Here is a 22,118-nt window from a genome sequence, read left to right on the forward strand (position 1 = left end):
TGCTCAAGATTTTAAATGCAGGTCTTTTGCTTTTAACAGTGTTTCTACACTGTGGTATTGCTTTTATGCCTTCAGGATGTTAAAACCTGGATGACCTGTAATTTTCTCATGTTAAACTCAGATAAAACTGAAGTTATTGTTCTGGGGCCCAAGCACCTCCGTGACGCATTATCTAAAGATATAGTTTCCCTTGATGGCATCACCCTGGCCTCCAGCACCACTGTGAGGAATCTTGGAGTTATCTTTGATCAGGACATGTTGTTTAAGTCTCACATTAAGCAAATTTCAAAGACTGCCTTTTTTCACCTACGTAATATTGCGAAAATCAGGAACATCCTGTCTAAAAATGATGCAGAAAAACTAGTCCATGCATTTGTTACTTCTAGGCTGGATTACTGCAATTCTTTATTATCAGGCTGCTCGAAAAAGTCCGTTAAGACTCTTCAGCTGATCCAGAATGCTGCAGCACGTGTTCTGACAGGAACCAGGAAAAGAGATAACATTTCTCCTGTCTTAGCTTCTCTGCATTGGCTTCCAGTAAAATTTAAAATCATTCTTCTTACCTACAAAGCTCTTAATGGTCAGGCACCATCTTATCTTAAAGAGCTCATAGGACCTTACTACCCCACCAGAGCACTGCGCTCCCAGAATGCAGGGTTACTTGTGGTTCCTAGAGTCTCCAAAAGTAGACTAGGAGCCAGAGCGTTCAGCTATCAAGCTCCTCTCCTGTGGAACCAGGTTCCAGTTTGGGTTCAGGAGGCAGACACCATCTCCACATTTAAGAGTAGGCTTAAGACTTTCCTCTTTGATAAAGCTTATAGTTAGGGCTGGCTCAGGTGAGTCCTGAACCATCCCTTAGTTATGCTGCTATAGGCCTAGACCGCCGGGGGATTTCCCATGATGCACTGAGCTCCTCTCTCCTCTACTTTCTCTCCCTCTGTATGCAACCTTATCCCATTATTGCATGTTACTAACACCACTTCTCCCCTTTCTGGTAGTCTTGTGCTTTCTCGTCCCTCTCCTCTCTCCTCCTATCACTTCCTGCAGGTTTTCTGGCTCTGGAGCTGTGGAGTCTGGATCTGTGGCTGCGGGTCGCCTGCTGCCCCCGTGTTCCTGCTCGACACCCTCTGCTACAACAACTATTGTTACTAGTCCTATTGTTATTATTGTTATTATAATCATTAACATTATGATTATTATCATTAACACTACTATAAATATCTGTACCATTTTTCATTTAGTCTATAGCAACATCACCTTTACTGTCTGTACCTCTGTGTGTATATTGTGTAGGCTGCCTCCCTCCCCTCTCTCTCTCTCCTTCCATCCCTCTCTTTTTCTCTCTGTTTCTCTCTCTCTCTCTCTCTTTTTCTCTCTCCCTTTCTCTCTCTCCCTCTCTCTCCTTCACCCCAACTGGTCAAGGCAGATGGCCGCCCACCCTGAGTCATGGTTCTGCTCGAGGTTTCTGCCTCTTAAAAGGAAGTTTTTCCTTGCCTCTGTCGCCTAGTGCTTGCTCTTGGTGGGAACTGTTGGGCTTCTGTAAATATCATCACAGAGTACGGTCTAGACCTGCTCTTTTATGAAAAGCGCTGTGAGATAATTGTTGTTGTGATTTGGCGCTATATAAATAAAATTGAATTGAATTATTTAAGTAAAAGATTTGAGTACGTCTGCTCGTGTCTCTTGCCTCGCTGGACTTCACTGTAACGATGATACCACGTTCCCAGATCTCAGTAATTAATTCATTTGCTAAGTACAACCCTATTATAACCAATAGGATTAAATATCACAACCACAAAAATAAGACCAAAGATGTAATAATTGGCAGCTGTGTCAAAGGAGTCCAGGTTCCTGCTCTTCTATACAATGTTCCTCTCCAGCATGGGTTCCTGGGCCAGAATGCGTCTGAAGCCGAGGGCGCTCAAGTCCAGTGTTTTAAAGTTCCCATCCAGGATCAGTTCTGCCACAGCGCGGCCCACAGCGGGGGAGTGCTGCAGGCCGTGGCCGCTGAAACCGGTGGCAAAGTACATATTGTTGATCAATGGGTGCATACCGATGATGCCGTTCTGGTCGAAAGTGTTGTAGTCGTAGAAACCCGCCCACGCGCTGGTCACCTAAAGGGAAGGAACAAGAGAGAACAAAGGGCTGAGACCACATCTATGCTAAACCAGAATTTAAAAAAAAAATGCTGTTTGGGTGTAAACATTAATTTGGCAAATAGCAAGACTGATGAGTGGGACAGATGCTGCCAAACCAAATCCTTATTTTGTGTTTGCAACGTTGTCTGAGAAAGTCAGCATAAATACAGACTACCAGCTGTGTGATCGGCTTTATCAACATTAAAAATAAGTGATTAGAGAGAAAGTTATAGACAGAAAGTTGTCTTTTTTTCGTTTCTTTTTTTTTTTTTTAAACCTTGTCCTGCCCAGTAGCCTGGTATGCAGTATGAAGAGCTGGAAAGAAAGTTGTCTTCTTAACACTGGTTAACTCTGCAGAGTGACAAACCATTAAACCTTCGTTTAGTACCTTCCTGCTCTCTGTATTTTACTGCAGCCGAATTCACCACATAGTTGTTCTCTTTTACATATCTTTCTGTCTCTGTTGTCAAACAACTGAACAAGTATGAAATTCTACAAGTGCTCATCTACAAATTCTTGGGTATAACAATGTTAACCAGCAGTCACTCCCAAGTTTTTAAGAACAGAAAGTTCTTCTTAAAAGGATCAGTGTGTAATATTTAGGAGGATCTAAAGAGTGCGTTTTGTCACTACGTTGGATAGGTATGAAGAACAAGTAACATTAGCAGTAGTAGTACTCGTCCCACACATTATTTAGCACAAAAGCCGACAGAGTGTGTCGGCCACCGTAGCTTCTCCTGATTTCATAGATCTAGAGGGGTGAGCGGGGATGCGTTTATGTGGTGTCGGAATAATCAGAATCTTTTTTCCCCTCCTTAAATCTTTCTTGCAAAAAGAGAAATAAATTGTACATGGGACATAAAGAAGTATACAGAACTTTGATTCGTGCAAAATCACGTATTGTATATACATATTTTGCAAACATGTAATTTGCAATATGATTACAGTTAGTTTGCTGTCCATGTAGAGTGAACTAGATGTCTGCATGCTTTTTATATGCTCCGTTAATGCTAATCCAACACATCTTTGTAGTAGCGTCCATGTTGATTCCACATTACAACTTAAGAGCACATGAACACACACTGAAGTCTGAAGAATGACTTAACAACTCGGGAAGTAGGACCATCTGTGGAGCACATGAATGCACAGTGAACCCCTGATTGCAATTCGTGATCCTCACCACTAGATGCCACTACAACTTACACACCTAATGTTTATTAGGCCCTGACCCTCACTGAGCAGCTTGCACACTGTTACCTGTACAAACTGAGAAACAATAAACACCGCCCGATATGAGCTAATTGCAGATAAATCGGTGTCTTTGTTTATAGTAGCCGATAAATGACCGTTTACTGTACTTTTCAAACAACAAAAAATGTTTATTTTTAAACTGCTCATGTAATCTTGGTGAGTTCTCATAACTACACAAAACAAATATAATCTTAATCTTTAGCCCTTTTTCCACTGCATGGTACCAGCTTGACTCGCCTCTACTCGCGGGCCAAAGTCGGGTCCAGTAGAGGCGAGGCGAGGCGAGTCAAGCTCGTACTGGCAAAACGGCATTTGTTTATGTTATTTGTTTCTGAAAAGAAGAAAGTAACATTAACTGGAATATCGGATTTTAAAATCCTCAAATATCAAAATCGGTATCGGTCTTCAAAATCCCATATGGGTAGGGCTCTATTAAACTCACACTTTTGGGAAATTCTCTTTTGTTTGATGGACAAAGCCAGCTTAGTGAGAAAGCAGGGCGTACCGAGACCAAAACATAGCACTCCAAAAACCTGGGGCTGCACTTTTAAGCATGAACAATAAAAACAAGAAGATCTATTCATTGCATGACTACATATTCTTCTAACTCATCCATCATTAGGTCAGTCTTTAGAAAGCAGATCCAGTACTATCCTACGTGACTGCAACTTGAGAGACCATTAAGTACATTTTGTACCTACCCATTCAGACTCTTCTTAGGTCTCTCCCTAATGGGAATTACCGCTATGGTAACAGTGCTCAATGTAACAACACCTCTAAGATTACACATATTAGTCATCCACACACAGGCAGACAGTTCCCTATCAAAAGTGTGATCACATGCTCTTCGTCTCATGTGGTTTAAATGTTGCGTGGTCCTTGTGGTTTATCGTATGCAGGTAAAACCTCTAGGAAATTGAAGCAACGCATCAGTGTGGGATTATCCTGTGGCATGACATCTCTTCCTCTGGCATAGAGAAGTTATAGGCGGGGACCGTGACTTGTTTTTGAGATGTGAAGCTTTGCAGACATGGTCTCCCAAAGGTCTTAAATGATGAGTTGCTACTAAATGTTAATGCTGTTTATTTTGAGTGGGATCAGCCAGGACATATTCCTATTTGACTTTCAATACATTAATATGTTTATCTGGCAATGGCGCAGTGGATAAGACACATACCTTTGGTGTGGGAGACCCGCGTTCAATTCCTCCCCGTGACATCCACAAATGTGTCCCTGAGCAAAAACCTGAGCAAGCTACAGAGGGTTTTGACCTCTGACATATAGTAATTGTAAGTCGCTTTGGATAAAAGAGTCAGCTAAATGACAAATTATTATTATTTATCTATAAATTAGTTTTCTTCTATTTGCCCATGTATTGAAGCTCTGTTTTGGAGGGTCTTTAAACATTGACTTCATTATCAGTATGAGGGCGGCAGCTAAAGATTATTTTCATTATTTAATTTGTCAATAGTTTTTATGATAAATCAATTAGTTTTTTGGTTTATAGACTGTCAGAAGATTATGAAGAATGTTGATCAGTGTTTCCCAAAGCTCAAGATGACATTGTCAAATGTTGTGTTTTGTCCACAATCCAAATCACCAATTCGATCACTTTAAAAACAAGCCATAAAAGTTCTGGAAAGGAAACCACAACAGTATCATCACTCTAGGGCTGGACGATATCAAAATGGGATCACAATGAAAAGTTTAATACCTTTCGATATTGATAATTATCACGATAAGTATCAAATCGTTAATTCTTTCTAGTTTAAAGGCTGATTTTTGCTCCTGAGTGAAGTTAAAGAAACCTGATGGTTGATTGTCGTTTAAACTCTTCTTTATGGTCAACACATGAGGCCAAACAGTGGATCACTTCTGAGGTAGAACACTCGAAACATGATACGTATGATATTATGATAAAATCTTTGTCAACAAATATGCATGAGTAAAATTAAATAAAAGCTTTTTTCCTCAACAAAATAAACATCTTAATAAAAAAACAAAAAACAAGTCCTAATTCAAGTGAATAAAATAAAACATTTATTGAACATTTGTTATATTGTTATTGAAAAAAAATTATATTGCAATAATTGTTGTTATTGTTTTTTTGTCCAACCCTTCATCATTCATTTGGTGTTTAACTCACAATACAGCACCTCCACCACTGAAAAGCTTTGTACAACTCACATGATCCGAGCTTCAAGCTCAAATGCTAGGATGGATCTTAAGAAACCTGTCTTGTCTACATTAATCTGACACAGAATCTGTATTTTATTAAACACCATCACGATGATTATTTAGAAATATTGCATAGGGCTCAGGAGATGGAGTGGGTTGCCCGTTTATTGTAAGATCGGCGGTTCGATCCCCCGGCCCCTCCGGTCTGTATTTTGGAAAGTCCTTGCACAAGATACAGAACCCCAAATTGCCCTGATGGCTGTTCCATCAGTGTATGAATATGGTTGAATGTGATGTAGCGTAAAAAACGCTTTGAGTGGTCGCAAGACTTGAAGGCTATATACAAGAACAGACTATTTTACCATTTGCATAGTATAGGGTGTAATGGCTGATATTTGTAAGTTTTTATATTTAAGGTGTTTTGAACTTGTATTTTCTGCATTAGTGTATTACTGTCTGTGTCGACCTGCACAGGGACTGCAGATGGAAATTAGCTAGTAGCTAAATCTGGTATAACGCATCTCTTTTCCTTTTGTGACATTAACGTTGCTGGATATGGTCCCTGACAAATAAATGCAATAAACTAAACTAATGTGGACTAAATTTGAACAGTAATACTGTGAGTGATCAAATGTACTAGCTTACATGCAGAAAGATTACCAGGCAAAGAAAATGGCCAACGTATCCCAATCCCTACCTTAAGTTTCTCAAACGCAGGAACACGACTGGCCAAGCTGGGCCAAACCTTGTCCTCAAAAAACTGGTGGTCCACCTCCAGGTTACTGGTATCTGGCTCCTCCCCCTGGAGACAGACACAAAACACACAGACCTTTTATTAAACTGTTTATTCTTATTAATAAAAAAATAGCCAGGAAAACAGTTTTAAACTATAACAGACCTCCTCTGGAGACGTCCCAGCGATGTAGTTCCCACCTAACCCCTCTCTTCTGAAGTAAACTCCAGAGTAATCAATCAGGAAGGGAGTGTCTAGACCTGGACCATCAGGACAGTGGACAACATACACATACCTAAAAGAGATTTTACATACAGTTCATTCTTACAATCCTGTGTTAACTGTACTTTCTTGTCGTTAAAGCCGACTTTTCGCTCCGCCTTCCAGTGTGGCGGCTCAGAAAAGCTCTAAACATGTCGTATAAACCTGTTCTTTTCTTGTGTAACACGGCCTTGAGTGTGTGTTTGAGGGTGTTTACATCCACTCTGGGTGAGGAGTGAAAGACTCAATTTTATCGGTACGTTAACTACAATCTTTACACAGTTAATTCGATTTGGAAGGAAACACCCTCAAATTAAAGCCGTGAGTCACATCCATAAAGGTTGCCGGTTTTCAAACTTACCGGACAACAGAGTCCATATAAAAGAAGAAGAATACTAAAGAGCCGCACTGTATGAGGCCCTGAGAGGCCCTTTTAAAGAAAACTAGACATTCTGACAGCAATTGGGTTGTTTTTTCAAAAGGGAAAATATGCCCCTTAAGTCAATGACCTACCTTTTCCGAGGCTCAACAGGCAGAGTAATTCCAGCGATGGTGTCTTTGGGACCGGAGCCAATTCCCAGCATCTCTGCCAGTTTACCAGAAAAGGCTCCTGCTGCATTCACCACAATGGCACATTCCACTGGCTGGTACTCCAGGCTGTTCGGCATCTGCACCTGCTCGACACAAGACAATATCCCATCATGCACAACACTATGCTGTTCCTATGGTGCAGAGTCCAAAAGAAATCAAGATATAAATCTGGAAAATTCAGAAACAAATTTGTTGTGTTTCTAAACACCTTTTTAATCCTTTCTGGATTTTGTTTTCCAGAGGCTTCTTTTTTTTTTTTTTTTTTAATGGCCAGAATATAAAAGAGGGCAAAAATAAATTAGTTCTTAAAAAGGCCCAATCTGTTTTTTATTTGATCATACAAATTACAAGTCTGTTGTATGTATTGGCTCTAAACCTTTTTTTATCTCTGCACCCAAAATTAAAATTAACTTTGTCCCCGGGTGCACATTTCATAAATGATCGTAGAAACATTTGTTTAAATATTCAAATTTAAACCCTGTTTATATTTTTGATCAATCATCACCTGTTAATGACCGCTGAGTTTGAAAAATAACAAACTACAAGAGAAAAAAAAATACAAACTCTTCTGCATTTAAATTTTTTATGCCATTAAAAACAGCAGCTGGTTGAAAAACCGTCTCCACATGAAACACGATGTGGGTGCTCATTATTGTTTCTAAGTGCTGGGACAAAACAATATGAAAGATATTCAGCTTTTTATTTACTTGTTGATATGACTGCAGTTTTGGCTTAAAGATGGCGTTTGTTTTGTGGACGGCCTGAATTCACAGCCACGCCTCGGAGAGATCTGAAGGAAACCTCAATAGGCCTCAAAGGAAATTGACAGACATGCGAACAGGAAAAAAAACGGTCTCAGTAACAAACAATGAAAGCAAGTACTGGTGAGGACTATATGTTTAATTTAAGAAACATTAGACAAGTTTCCATATTTTGCAGAAACTTTATCTGAATTTTCAGAAAATCTGTAAAAGAAAATGCTAATTTATGTGCATTTCCATCGACTGTTGTGCAAATACAGGGAGTTGGTTCATCAAGATAAATTTTCACAATCTGTCTTTTTCCACTGCACTGTGTCACATTTTGCTTTTATCAATGCAAACCTTTCTACCTCAGCAAAGTGCTAAAATTTTTTGGTGATATTTTAAGGTATTTTTTCGGATTTTTGCGTTTCAACTCAGGTGTTTTTATGTGCAAACTGAAAAAGCGCATAACAGGTAGATGGAAACGCACCTATTGATTTAATGGAGGAGCTTTATTTCCTTAAAAAAATCATGAAGAACACAACTTACCACGATGTAGTTGCTGTCTAGTATTAGTCCAAGTATTATGTGCACCTGTCAATCTAGATTTGGTTTGTTTGGGCGACACGTTTCTTTATTCTTGGTTCAGCCAACATGATAGATTTAGCTTTTAAAGAACAACCTGGTCGACTGAGTTTAGTAAAGCTACTTTAGTTTGTTGCTCTACTTTTAAATATTAATCTAAGACGGCACAGAGAAGAAAACTGTCCCCAACATGTTTCAAAAGAACTTTGACCGTGGCCATATCAAAGATGCAGACGTTCACAGTCCCACTTACTTTGACAGATTTTATTCTCCTGAGATCCAGGTGTTCACCATCAGTGGTAGTCACCACCTTTGTTGTATATTTAAAATCTGTGGAAGAAATTGACACCAGCCAGCAGACTGTCTGTTCAAACCAGATCAATAAACACATTCTGCATTCACACAGGCATGAAGGAAAAACTCTGCATAATAACAAGCCTCAATGTGTATGCAGGGTGCCATTACCTACACTATTCAAAACAAGAGGTGTACACTAAATGTCTCATTTTTTTTGTACATTTCTATCACGTCAATTAAATAAAATTAAATTTTCTTCAGAGCTGCCAAAAGAAATTCCCTTTTTAAATGCTCGAAAAATCAAGTCCTAGATCAAACTTTATATTTTGGTTAGTAGGTGAAAGAAAAGTGAGTAAAAATCCTTCACTTTTACTCCTTTTTATCACATTTATTATGTCTTAAAAATGCTCTTAAATTTTAGAGAGCTCCAGAGGTCTCTTGTTAATAGTAGGTCCCAAATGGTTGCAGTACAGAGACACAGGTGAGCACACACACACACACACACACACACACACCCCTGAAGTGATTGTACAAACTAGTATTGGTCATGATGATTAATACATTAGCTGAAACGTTATGTATGTATCTATTTTTGCATGTATTGATTTTCAATGCTTTTGTCAATGTGGTGCTAAATTGTTCTTATGATACGACTTCTCTAATGTTCCTCATCAGCCAGCTTTTTGTTTAATTTCAACCAAATTCCTTTTATTTAATTCTTATTTTTAAATTTTTTGTTCATTTGACAAGTTTATTGCTAATGATTTTTTAATGAAAATGTTTAAGAGAACAACATATCACCAAGAAAACATGATTGGCTGTTCCTGCTCGTAGTAGACGTATGATTAACTTTACGGACGATCTCGGTTCGGATCGTTCAGCTATCTTCTTCTACATGAAACCACATCTGACAAGAACTTCAGAGAATCCGAGTACTTTAAAAGTCCACTTGCAGCAGCTTTACAGTAGTTAAAATACAACATGTTTTGCCACCATTAACGCAGACAGGTCTCACTGCAGTGTTGAAATAACTTGTTGGTTAACATGATGAACTTGTTTCCATTAGATAACTGAGATACTGGTAATTTTTAAACAGGGCGTGACAAGAAACCAACAAACCATAACAAACCTGTAACTTCTCCGCAGCACTGAACGACTCCCATAGAGATGGCTTTCCTTCTGAAGGCGTTCAGCAGAGTCCAGGGGTCAAACCAGCCTTCGTTCTCCAACCCTGGAAGGCAGGACGAGTGCAAATGAAAGTGTTGATACACCCCCATACTCAAGTTTACTGGCTTACATAAATGAGCAACTACAACGAGGCATATATTTAAGATTAATGCTGAACATTAATGCCGAACTTGAATTTTACACACAATACCTCCTCTGGTCAAACATTTGATATAGCTATTGATATTGTTACTCAATGTCACAGTAATTGCTCTTTTATAGTTTCTATTTTTTCTTCTATTCTTATTTTAGTTTTATATACCTCTTATGTATTATGTCTTTCTCTATTTATCTGTAGTTATTGCTGTCCTTGTGCTGCAACAACTGAATTTCCCCTTGGGGATTTAATAAAGGCTTATCTTATTTTATAGTAATAAAAAGTATATATACACTAACTAGCTGGAGGAAATCTGTGTCTTATCAGAGGTGGACAGAGGGCCAGATTTAGCAAAGGCTTTTGAGCCTGTTTTTAAGACTTGCTGTTTTCTACCCCAAATACATGCAGTGTATTTACTGAAACAGATGCAGTTGCCATTTTAGCAAGTGTGTGTAATGTGTGTCTCTTTAACAAGACACGATTATATATGCCACTGGATTTACTAAGATCGTGCAATTTGGGTCAGTTATGCGGATTCCCCATCTCTGAAAAGTAAACACAGCGCAGATGGGATTTACAGGAGCCACAAGGAAGATTGTGGTGGGAAAATAAATGTGACTTTACCTTTATACTACAGAAAACTAGTGTCTGCAGGGATAGAGTAGGTGCACCACAAACACAGAGAGCTATAACTAAATCTGCCTCTTAGAAAGAAAACTAGAGCAGATTTTCTAATCAGCTGATGTCTGATTGTTGCTGTTATGACCCTATTTGACCCTGTGCTCTAACAACCACATGGAGTGATTAAACATTAACCTGTGCATTATCTGCACTCACCATATGATGCTAGCACCACACCATCTGTGTTGATCCATGGAAATTTCTCTTTCAGTTGCGTCGGAGAGAGGAGGGAAACTTTGGCTCCAGCATGTCTAGAAATCACAAAGCAAGACAAATGGTTGACAAATTAATTGGACACTTTCCCGCAAAAAAGGAAACCGATATCTGGCTTTCTGATATCACACAGTAGTACTGAATGAAACACCTCTGGGTGCTGTAGTTCTCTTCCATGATGTGGGCCACCTCCTCACTGGCCAGGAAGAGATATCCCGATTGGTTGAACTGCAGGTCCACTGGGTCTTCGTTCAACACGCAGAGGTGTTCCTGAGGGGACATGGAGGTGCGACAGCCACATTAACATAATCATTTCTATATTAACAACATGGGAAAAGTTACAAAACAGTATGCCTTTAAGTAACATGTTTGTCCTCAGGTTGGCACTAGAGTAAAAACAATAGGGTCATCCATCCATCCATCGTCAACCGCTTATCAGCAATCCCAGCTGACTTTGGGCAAAAGGCGGGGTACACCCTGGACAGGTCGCCAGTCCATCGCAGGGCCACACATAGACAAACAATCACTCGCACTCACATTCACACCTAAGGACAATTTAGGGTCACCAATTAATCTAGCCTGCATGTCTTTGGATGGTGGGAGGAAGCGGGAGCACCCGGAGAGAACCCACGCGGACACGGGGAGAACATGCAAACTCCACACAGAAAGGCCGGGGCAACCGGGGTTGTCCCAGTGCCAACCACAATAGTGTTGTGGAGCTTGGTCGGAGCCACACTGTTTGCGATTTACAGAGCCAGGGCAGTAGCAAGTTAAGTAAACACTTAGATCAGTTTCTCTGTCTGGCCGTCACACCTTTTCTGCCCAAGTTTAAATACTTAGTTACACAATAAACCACCATAGAAATGTGCTTTTGTTCACAGTTAAGGAGTTTTTAGTCGCTTAATCCCTCTTTTCCGGGCCTGTGACACTGTAGAAATGTGGCTAGTGGACCCCCCCAGCATCTACAGTATCTCTAATACATACTGATAGCAAAGTATCATGGTTTTATAAATAAAGACAAAATCAAGTGTAAATTAGTCTCCATCTTTAAAGCTAGACTCAAAAATATAGGCAGCTGTTTCCATATTAACACAACACACATGCTCTAAGGGCGATGTGGCACATTTAATGGATTAAAGGCTCATAATTTATTGTGCGGTGAGCTCACAGAGGCTCCATACAAACAAGCAACAACTCCAGTGACTTCAACGTGACCTACATTGATGTTCCTCATGAAATCTGCAGAGGCAAGGGAGAGGTAGATGTTCTCAGGCAGAGAGAACTGCTGTCGAATCCCCCCAGCAGACAGCACAGTGGAGGCCTGGGAGTACTAGGGAGAACCACATGCAGGAGGAAGCGGTTAATTAGGAAAAGTGTAGAAGCAGGGGTCTGCTGTACTGTATATTAGCTGCCCATCAGTGAGCTACTGGCAACACTTTGACAGACCTTATCTTCTCTTGCCATTAGTGGTCAATCTGCTATTCAAGCCTTAATAGATAGAACATTTTCTGATTGTGGCATTAAAACCTATTAAACTTTCAGATAAATGTAGTCCTGCCAAACACCATTCCTTTTCACATACGTTTTGATTAAGAAGGGAGTGATTTCTCATTTGGTCATTAAATCCTACTTGTCCTAAATCCTCTCTATTACTCTATATTAAAACCAGTGGTGGAAGAATTATTCAGTGTCTTTACTTAATTAAAAGTAACAATACCACACTGTGTGAATACGGTTATATAGTAATAGATTATTATTAATCACGCATTAAAGCATTATGTGACTCTTGTGGTTGGTTTTATATTTAGGGTGCAATAAATCATTATTTTCATCAACATAAATTTAGTCATCATATTACAACAGGGTTGTAAAATGAAATGTAGTTCATAAAGCAGACAATATTAAGTTATTAAAAAAAAAAGGTAAGCAGAAATAAACTACATAGAATGGAGCAGTACTAGGATGAATATGAGTTGAGGAGTCTCGCAATCGGTGAGAAAAAGCTGCTCTGCAGTCTGGTGGTGCGACTGCGGATACTTCTACAACTCTTTTCAGACGCCAGCAGGGTGAACAGGCTGTGGCTGGGGTGGGTACCGTCCTTTAGTATCCTCTGGGCTCTGCAGGCACCTCACCTTACAGATAATACTGATGCTCGGGAGATGGGTACCAATGATCTTCTGAGTGGTTTTAAACCCGCTGCAGAGCCCTCCTCTACTGGGTCGTGCCTCATTCCTAAAATCAACAATCAGCTCCTTAGTTTTGCCGACGTTGAGCAGTAGGTGGTTCTTTGTGCACCACTTAGCAAGATTATCAATATCCTCCCCATATGAAGTCTCATCTTTGTTTGAAATCTGGCTGATGATGGTGGTGTCATCTGTAAACTTTATGACAGAGTTTACTGCGTGTTAGGGGTTGCAGTTGTGGGTGTACAGCATGAACAGGAGGGGGCCGAGCACACAGCCCTGGGGAGTTGAGCACTAGAGTGGAGGAGGTGTGTCCACCAATGAACTGTCTAAGGTCTGTTTGTGAGGGTCCATTATCCAGTTGCAGAGTGTGGTACTCAAGCTCAGAGTGCTGAGTTTACCAATAAATTTCGTGGGGGAGATTGCGTTGAATGGATTAAGGATTTATCTGATGGTTATTTTCTTGTTCAAACATTTACTCTACATTATAGTCACAATTATCCAGAGCTCAGAGTGACACCTTTAAATATGTTGTCCAAACCTCAAAATGATTCCGTTTGACTCAAGAGGAAGAAAAGCAGTCGGTCAACTAAAAGATTAACTGTTTAGAAAGGCTCTAACTTCCTCTGTAGCAAAACATTTCTAGTCTACGCTTTAAGACTTTGAGAAAGTGAATCACCATGGGTGATGTGGCAAATCTGGATACATACACACCATCACCACATGGACTGAATTAAGAGCTTGACTGACATCATGGTCGTCTCACATCTCCGAGCTGGTGATGAAAGCTCAAAAACACCTGTATTTCTTGAGTAAGCTTAAGAACGGCAAATTCCTGTGCAAAGTTTATGTCGGCTTTTACAGAGGAGCAATAGAAAGCATCCTGACTGGAAACATCACAAACTGGCATGGGATGTGCTCGGCTCCGGACCGGAGGGCTCTGCAGCGAGTGATTAAAACCATTCAAAAGATCATTGATACCCATCTCCCAAGCATGCCTACGCAGAGCCCAAAGGATATTAAAGGACAGTACCCACTGTAGCCACAGCCTGTTCACCCTGCTGCCTTCTGGGAAGAGATACAGGAGTTTCTGCTGCCACACCACCAGACTGCAGAGCAGCTTTTCCTTCTAAGCTATCAGGCTCCTAAACTCAAATTCATCCACAGCACTGCTCCATTTAATATAGATTTTTTCAGTGTACAATTTTTATGATTGCTTTTGTATTACTTTATATTGTCTGCTACGTAGCATAAGGGAGTTACAAACTTTCACTTTACAACCAGATGTAATGTGACAAATAAACCTACCTTGTACCTTTATACCTTGACTTACTTGAGGTGTTTTCTTATAAGTCAAGTTTGACTTTTATCATTTAGATTTGATACAATACATCGGAATTCATACTAGAGTTTGTTTAATTAGTTTGTCCCTTTGTCTGATTTGTTTTGATTAAACAACAAGAAGGTGCCCATGATGTGTAAAGCAAAGAAAGGGTACCAATGCAGGTGTCACAGATGATGGGCTGATTAATGAATGTTGCAATTATCCTATGGGATGCCTTGTATGATGTTTGAAAACTTACATAAAGTGTTTTTAACCCATTTTTTCCTATTGGGCACATGAAACCTTTGAGCTCAAAGCAAAGAAGTCTATGACGGTAAATTATGCATTAAAACAATGACAGATCAATACTGGTCCCTCACCGTCGGGTCCTTCTCCACCACAATAACTTTAACCCCTCCTCGCACCCTCTCCTTCTGCTTCAGCCAGTAGGCGATGGACCAGCCCACCACACCGCCTCCTACGATCACAATGTCGGCCCTCTCCGGCGGAAGGTTCGTGTTCACCTCCAGGGGACTCCAGCTGCTCCCCGGCAGAGCGTCCGTAGCCTTCTTCCGCATTGCTGCCAGCTGGGCCTCCAGGTCTGAGCCACAAAAGCAGAAACTTTACTCTACTTCATAATCACTCTGTAGATGATGACTCGCACAAAACAACTCAAGATATTTTCTGAAACTTTAGCTACCACTCTACAATTCGGCATATACAATATTTTGATTTAACGAAGGTTAAGAGGGGTTAGCCTCAAATCTTCCGCCAAATCACATTGTAACGTTAGTTTAAGGAGCAAAAAGCGAGTACATATTTGTGCGGAATTGTACAAATGCTTCTTACAGACCATCAGAAAGTTTCTGCTGTGGCATAGAAATCGCATGCATTTGTAGATAAACACATCATTGAATACTTTGGGGATTTCTGAATGTGAAGCTAGCTTCCCGACACGTTCTTGCAGAATGGCGTAAGCGGCACTTCTTTTGATGTCTCCCACCTTTGAAGAAGTCGTTTCGGAGACGTCTGCCTGTACTCAGGTTTTGATACAACGTTGATTGCCCGTACAGCCATGTGTGCCGTTGTGTCACCCGTCTGGAGGTAAAATTGAGCAATCCATGAGCCGTCCGCACTTTCACGTGCAGCCTGCTCCACGTTGACATTGCTGTAATTTAACTAGCTGTGGGCTACACCGCGAAAACCAACAACAAAAGCGATGTGAACAAACATGCCGTTTGAGTTTGTAATCCAACAGCTAGGTCAAATAAAACCTGAGTCAAAATAAACCAAACAAACCGGTAGTACGGTATTTTCCTTCAAAATAAAAGCATATAATCACTTCTAGAAACAGGTTACTCTAATCTGTGCCTCCTAAATGAAAGGCTCAAACTGGAGGTTAATATGGAACAGGAATAATAAGGATATTGAATTTTTATCTATAGAGCTCTAATCAAAACGAAGTGCTTTACAGAGACAGGATGAAATGAAATACCACAGTGAAAGATAAAATAGCCTACTTTAGGGCCAAAAATAAAATACAAATGATGACAGGAAAATAGGGCTGGACAATAATTAGCGTGATATAATTTTCCTCAATAACAATATAACAAAAACTGAATAAATATTCAACAAATTTTTGACTTAATTAATTTGAATCACAAAAAAAATTGCACTTTTTCTATGAATATTTAATTTTGTTGAGGAAAATGGACTGAAAAAAGATTTAACCATAATTGTTAAGAATGTTCTTCCTCAGATTTGTTAAGTGATCCACTGTTTGGTTTCAAGTGTTTGTCATGTTTAAGAATTGTTTAAAACCACAATTAACTACCTGGTTTCTTCAACCTTCAGCAAAAATCAGCCTTTAAACTTGAAAGAAATAATTATTTGACATTCACAGTGATAATTATCAATATCGAATGATAGAATTTTCTTTATTTATCTTTTTTCTTTATTGTGATAACATTTTTGGTCGGATCGCCCAGCCATATAAGAAAATAAAACATTAAAATAAACTGAAGAGATTAAAAAAAAAAAAAGAACAGGTGACTCAGATAAATTCAGGAAATGCTTTCCTATTAAAGTGCTTTTTTTAGAAGAGAGCAAGTTGCTCCAGAGCATTGTGGGCCCTGACAGCAAAAGCTCTGTCCTCTTTTGATTTCAGCCTGGACTCAGAGAGACAGGATACCCCTACCCATAGATCTCAGGCTATGCAAGGGTTCATAAGGAATTAAAAGATACAAAATATAATCTGGAGCCAGGTCATGGACAACCTTAGAAGTTATCAATAAAATCTTAAAATCAATCCTAAAACACACAGGTAGCAAATGTAAAGACAGGTGTGATGTGATCGTACTGCTTGGGTCTTGTATAGCAGCTGAATTCTGCACAATCTGGATTCGTTTTAAGGTTTTTTGAAAATAAACCACTTTAAGCATCACTAGAATTTAAAATAGCTTATATTTTAGCAATATTTCTGAAGTGATTTAAAAACATGACAAGCTTAGTAATATGTTGCTCAAAACATAAACTGCTCTCAAGCAGGACACAGATTTCTTATAACAAGCTTGATGTGTTGTGAAAGGTGACCAGTAGATGGCAGTATTTTGTTTTCTGATATGTTGGGGTTCAATAACAAGGATTTCTGTTATGGTCAAATTTAACTAAAGAACATTGTTTTCCTGTTTGACATCCAGTTTTGTATATCAGCTAATTCCTGCAAGGAACTTAGCAAACTAAGGTCAGTGGACTTTGCAAAGAGGTAGGCTACAACTGTGTGTCACATGCATAGAAAGTAAAAGAAACACCATCTCTATGGATCACATCACCCAGGGGAGCAAATATGGAGAACAAAACTGGGCCAATGATTGACCCTGGAGGCACACCATAATTGATTTGAGAAAAACATGACATGAAGCTGTTAATAAAGACAGAAAACTTATTAACCTATTGGACAAATATTATAAAAAACTGTTTAATACAGTTCAGATATGCCCACCCAGTGACTTATTTTTTTTAAATGATTGACTATTTCAGCTATGTTTGTGGTTTTATGGGTATATTTTTCAGTACAGTACAATACGAGTTTCTTATACAAAGGGAGAGACTGCAAGTAATTGGATGCTTATAAATGGACCAGAGATACAGTATTTTGGTGACATTACATTTATAGAGCCTTGATTTTGTGAAAGAAAAGGAAAATGTTTCATTGCATATTTCACTATGTTGGCCCTGCAGGGGACATCATATCTTTCAATAACATCAGGCCTCTACTACAGCATGATCAGTTGTCTACAAACAACCTTTCTGGGGGTGATTATTTGTTCATATTTAGTTTTTTATTTTATATATATAATTTCTTATTTTAAAATATATGTTCATGTCACACACTTGTACGTTGAAGTTACTATACCTACATTTATCCAGCCCTATAATACTTAAAGTATGTGGCTACGTTTATGCCAATGTCTGTCTAGGAAAAAGCAGTGACTGAAGTAAGCTTATCAACCTGAACAGGAGTCAAATTAACTGCTGATTAGATGATGCCACGTCTTATTTTGAAAACTGCTCAGGGAACCTTTATGATATTCCTGCAAACTTGACCCTGGATCATAAAAGAGGCAGTGGCCACTCATGTGATGCATAGGGCCAATCAGAGGAGGGACAACCCAGCTGGGGCACAAACGTAAAAGAGAAAAACAAATTTCTACTAGAAAAGTCAAGCGTGTAAAAACACATTCTTAAATTTTGCTTTAGCAGTTTTTCAGGGGGAATAATGACAACAAATACACCCTAAATACATCGCAATAGATTAAGAATGGATTAACAAAGTTTAAAAAAAAAAATAAAATTATTTAGCCAGTCACATGCAAAACACCCCGTTTCCGCGTGGGTTCTCTCCGCCTGCTCCGGCTTCCTCCCACCATCCAAAGACATGCAGGCTAGGTTAATTGGTGCCTCCTAAATTGTCCTTAGGTGTGGAAGTAAGTGAGGGTGGTTGTCTGTCTATGTGTGGCCCTGCGATGGAGTGGCGACATGCCCGATGTCAGCTGGGATTGGCTCCAGCCCCCGCGACCCTGTACGCAGGACAAGCGGTTGACGATGGATGGATGGATGGATGGATGGGAGGAAGCCGGAGCACCCGGAGAGAACCTACGTGGACACGGGGAGAACATGCAAACTCCACACAGAAAGGCCGGGGAAACCGGGGTTTGAAACCACAACCTTCTTGCTGTGAGGCGACAGTACTAACCACTGCGCCGCCCTTGAATGACACTATCAACAAGAGAATCACATAAATATAAACAGCTTACCACATTCATGGATATGTATTAAGACAGAGGAATCACCATGTCACCATTGACCTGAGTTTGGAGAGATGACATGGCCACTAGAGGGCTCTCTGTCAAAGTTGGTTTATGGCGAGTCACACATGTCACCACTAATATACATTTCTTTACTTTGGGAACATGTCCTTCACACTAAGCATGATTTTCTGTGAGGCACAGTACGATATAAGAGCTCAGTCAGACTTGTAGTAGAATACATTTCTTAGCTGCTATCGTAGCAAGTAAGACCAATTAACTCTGAGATAACAAGTCACAACACCCCAAATTTTGGTTACAGCTTTATGTCTCTATGTAATAGATGAATGAGCCGTGGATGTATTGATGTCTAATGACTCTCTGATCTCTCAATCCTCCATGATCTTTATTGCATCTTGGGCATTTAGAAAACAGTGAAGGATAAATTTGGTATAGTTTAAAACAGTGGTTCTCAAACTTTTTCACATCAAGTACCTTTAAACTGACACATATTAGACCACGGACCCCCATTTGATAAGATTGCCTTTTTGCTTTTAGATGTTTTATTACAATAAAATAGACATTCTGTCTTTGTGTTAGGGTTAGAGTCCCTAAGTAACTTGCTGACAGGGTCCCGCCGTCAACCGCTTTTACCAGAGTTTGTAGCGTGGACAATCTGGATTTACAGTGACGACTGTATCTAAGGAATAAGGGTTAGAGTCCCTAAGTGTAAAAAAAAAAGGGGGGGGGGGGGGGTAGAGTGGGAGATGGCGAATCAAATGGTTAAATAAGCAAAGGTGAGAGACCTGCCTGTTTTTATTTTCTATTTAATTTTTAAAAATTTCCCTATTGCTTTTATGTTTTATATAAAGCACTTTGAATTACCTTGTTGTTGAAATGTGCTATACAAATAAACTTGCCTTGCCTTACTTATGGATGGACCCCTGGTGGTCCCTGGACCCTACTTTGATTAGTAATACAGTAAGTAGGATGTAAGACATTAAGGTGGATCAGTGTATTGTGTTTTGTAAAGTAAGACTGGACTGTGGCCTCATAGAATAATTTGCAATGTCAATTATTACATAACACTTATCTCTTTAGACCATTCTCAGTTTCCTTCTACCATGTCACTGTCAGGCTTTCTGTTTTATTTTTTCACTCTATTGTCTGTTATTTATATTGTTCTACTTACTGTTAACAGGTTGCTACTTATTATTGTTGTTGTTATTATTATGTATTACTCATTGTATAAAAAAGGTTAGATGATGATGATGAGTAGTAGTAGATCAGGTTTGCAGAGTCTGTTCCTGGTTTAATCTCACTTAAGACTCATTTATACAAAATATCTTTCAATGTGTGATACGTAATTTATTTCTCCATTATTTGTATATTGACTGGTTTATGTTTTATTTATTTAATTCAGACCACTATGTGATGCGTAATTTATTTTGGCTTTAATTTTACATGTTTTTATGTTTTAAGTAGAATCATACTATTGCGACTTTTTTTGATATGCATCAAAATTGTAGGCCTTATTCTGTTAAAAACCTTTAAAATTTAAAGCAGGTCTGCAGGCCCATACACGCTCATGACTGTTGACATGGTTTTCGATTTTTATTTTGAAGAGTGTGTACGGAAGTAGTACTAAAAACAAGTTGTTTGGGGTGATTTTATTTTGTAAACACAACAGGAAGTGTCTTGATTTATTTGACGCTAGCTTGACGCGTATGTTTTCTGTTCCCTGGGGCCACAGTGTTTTCAACGGGACTCAACTTGCTTCTTACTGGAGTCGCTATGGCCGCTTGATCCAAATACCCTTCTTTAGTTATCAGTTTGTTCGAAACATTTGCACAAACATTTCAAGATAAACTTTCGTCTTTTGTAAAGTTTTTTTATGTCAAGAAATAAGGATGCAACCCCCACCGAGAAAGGTGAGTTTTTCCCGTTGTAGCCGTTGAAGCTAACGTTACTTGTCTGAAAACGTTCTCGACGAAGTGGTGCATATTTAATGGTTGATAATGTAACGTTACGCTTTGTTGCTGGTCGGCTGGCTCAAACGACAAACTTAGGTTTTTACACGACTGCGAATGTGTTAGTAGTTTGTTGTTTAATCTGCTTCTGGTGTTTTGCGATTGAAGAAAACTTGGAAAAGGGGGAAAAAACTCCCATGTGCCACAATTTTTAAGGGAGAATAGCCCCGTTAACGTTAATGTGCCTCGTTCCCTCTCGAATGCAGAGACTGTCCAGCCAAACACATTTAAAAAATGACAGTATATAGAGAAGTACATCGTTTTCCATATCAATAAAGCACTTACAACTGCACTCGTTTTAAGACTTACGTTGCTGAGGAGTTGTGTTACATCGGCGTACAAGGAATTTACCAAGCAACTCTTAAGTTCAAGTGAATATCATTTTGGTGCACGCTGGTCCTAACGTTACTTCCATTCGCTGTCTTATAGCAAAAGCAGGCAAAACACAAGTTGAGATTTTCCAAATGAAATTGAGTTTTGATTTTTTATTTTTTTATCCATACCGTTTTTAAGAGGGGATCCACGTTTTTTTTTTAAGAAAGTCTCAAAGTCAAGTCATGCTCTGCCATTTAAGCTTGTTTGGAGATAGGGATCTGTAAATTGACAGATTTTTGTAGGTAACAAGTTAGAATGGTGCATTTTGTTTTTCTCGTACAGGGGTAAAAAAGAAAAAACAAGCTTGCCGTCACGTATTTATATAGCTTAACTTTAACTAGCTTTGCCAAACTTAAGAGTAAACTACGTCTTTTAAGCGTCTTAGTTAGACAAATAAACGTAATAACACAATTCTCAGCAAAAGTCTGGTTCTGTGCGAAAAATGTTTCTGTGGGATCGTATTTCAAAAACATGGCTCAGCAGCAGACAATTGACCATTTCTACCCCAGTTCGTTTTAACTGCTTACTGCAGTCAAATAAATGCAGGTTTTTCTTTTTCTTTTTTTGCTTAATGCCAAAGATATGTCGACCTTTTAAAGATTTGTATGGGTCATAATTTAATATCTTTGGACCTTTTTAGATTTCCCACCATGAAGGATGAACTATTTGTTCCGGTTTGGGCTTGATTGACAACTAAGTTTACTATAAATATCCAATTACTGTAACCAAATAGTCTATAACATCCACAATTTTCAATATTAACGTTTTTTTAAGTGCAATTATTGATCTCTGATTGAAATCTGGATTATAATTCAAATAAGGAAGGAAAAACAGCTTTCCTGTTGACAACACCCCCAGTCAAAAGGAATGCAACCTGGTCACTGCACTTCATAATTTAGCTGAT

The 22,118-nt window shown here is 39.2% G+C and overlaps 2 protein-coding genes across 2 annotated transcripts in view; one reads left to right on the plus strand and one right to left on the minus strand.

The window, feature by feature from the left end:
* Positions 1-1,801: 1,801 nt before the first annotated feature.
* Positions 1,802-15,787, minus strand: foxred1 (FAD-dependent oxidoreductase domain containing 1). Its single transcript, XM_038708245.1, has 11 exons — positions 15,506-15,787; positions 14,883-15,103; positions 12,215-12,325; positions 11,147-11,265; positions 10,939-11,033; positions 9,907-10,008; positions 8,734-8,810; positions 7,075-7,235; positions 6,466-6,595; positions 6,265-6,369; positions 1,802-2,114 (listed from the first exon to the last, which is right to left on the minus strand). Exons 1-11 carry the CDS (start codon positions 15,666-15,668, stop codon positions 1,860-1,862), a joined length of 1,539 nt encoding a protein of 512 aa, XP_038564173.1. The 5' UTR covers positions 15,669-15,787; the 3' UTR covers positions 1,802-1,859.
* Positions 15,788-20,540: 4,753 nt separating this feature from the next.
* The window catches only part of LOC119895263 (F-BAR and double SH3 domains protein 2-like), a 41,419-nt gene continuing 39,841 nt past the window's right edge, over positions 20,541-22,118 (plus strand). Inside the window, exon 1 of the mRNA XM_038708246.1 lies at positions 20,541-20,740. Coding sequence (XP_038564174.1) covers positions 20,720-20,740 — 21 coding nt within the window. The 5' untranslated portion in view covers positions 20,541-20,719. The remainder of the gene's footprint in view (positions 20,741-22,118) is intronic.

Source organism: Micropterus salmoides, unplaced genomic scaffold (assembly GCF_014851395.1).
Source record: "Micropterus salmoides isolate LMB-PRFRI ecotype aquatic unplaced genomic scaffold, ASM1485139v1 Ms_hic_scaffold_9, whole genome shotgun sequence".
NCBI classification, from domain to species: Eukaryota; Metazoa; Chordata; class Actinopteri; order Centrarchiformes; family Centrarchidae; genus Micropterus; species Micropterus salmoides.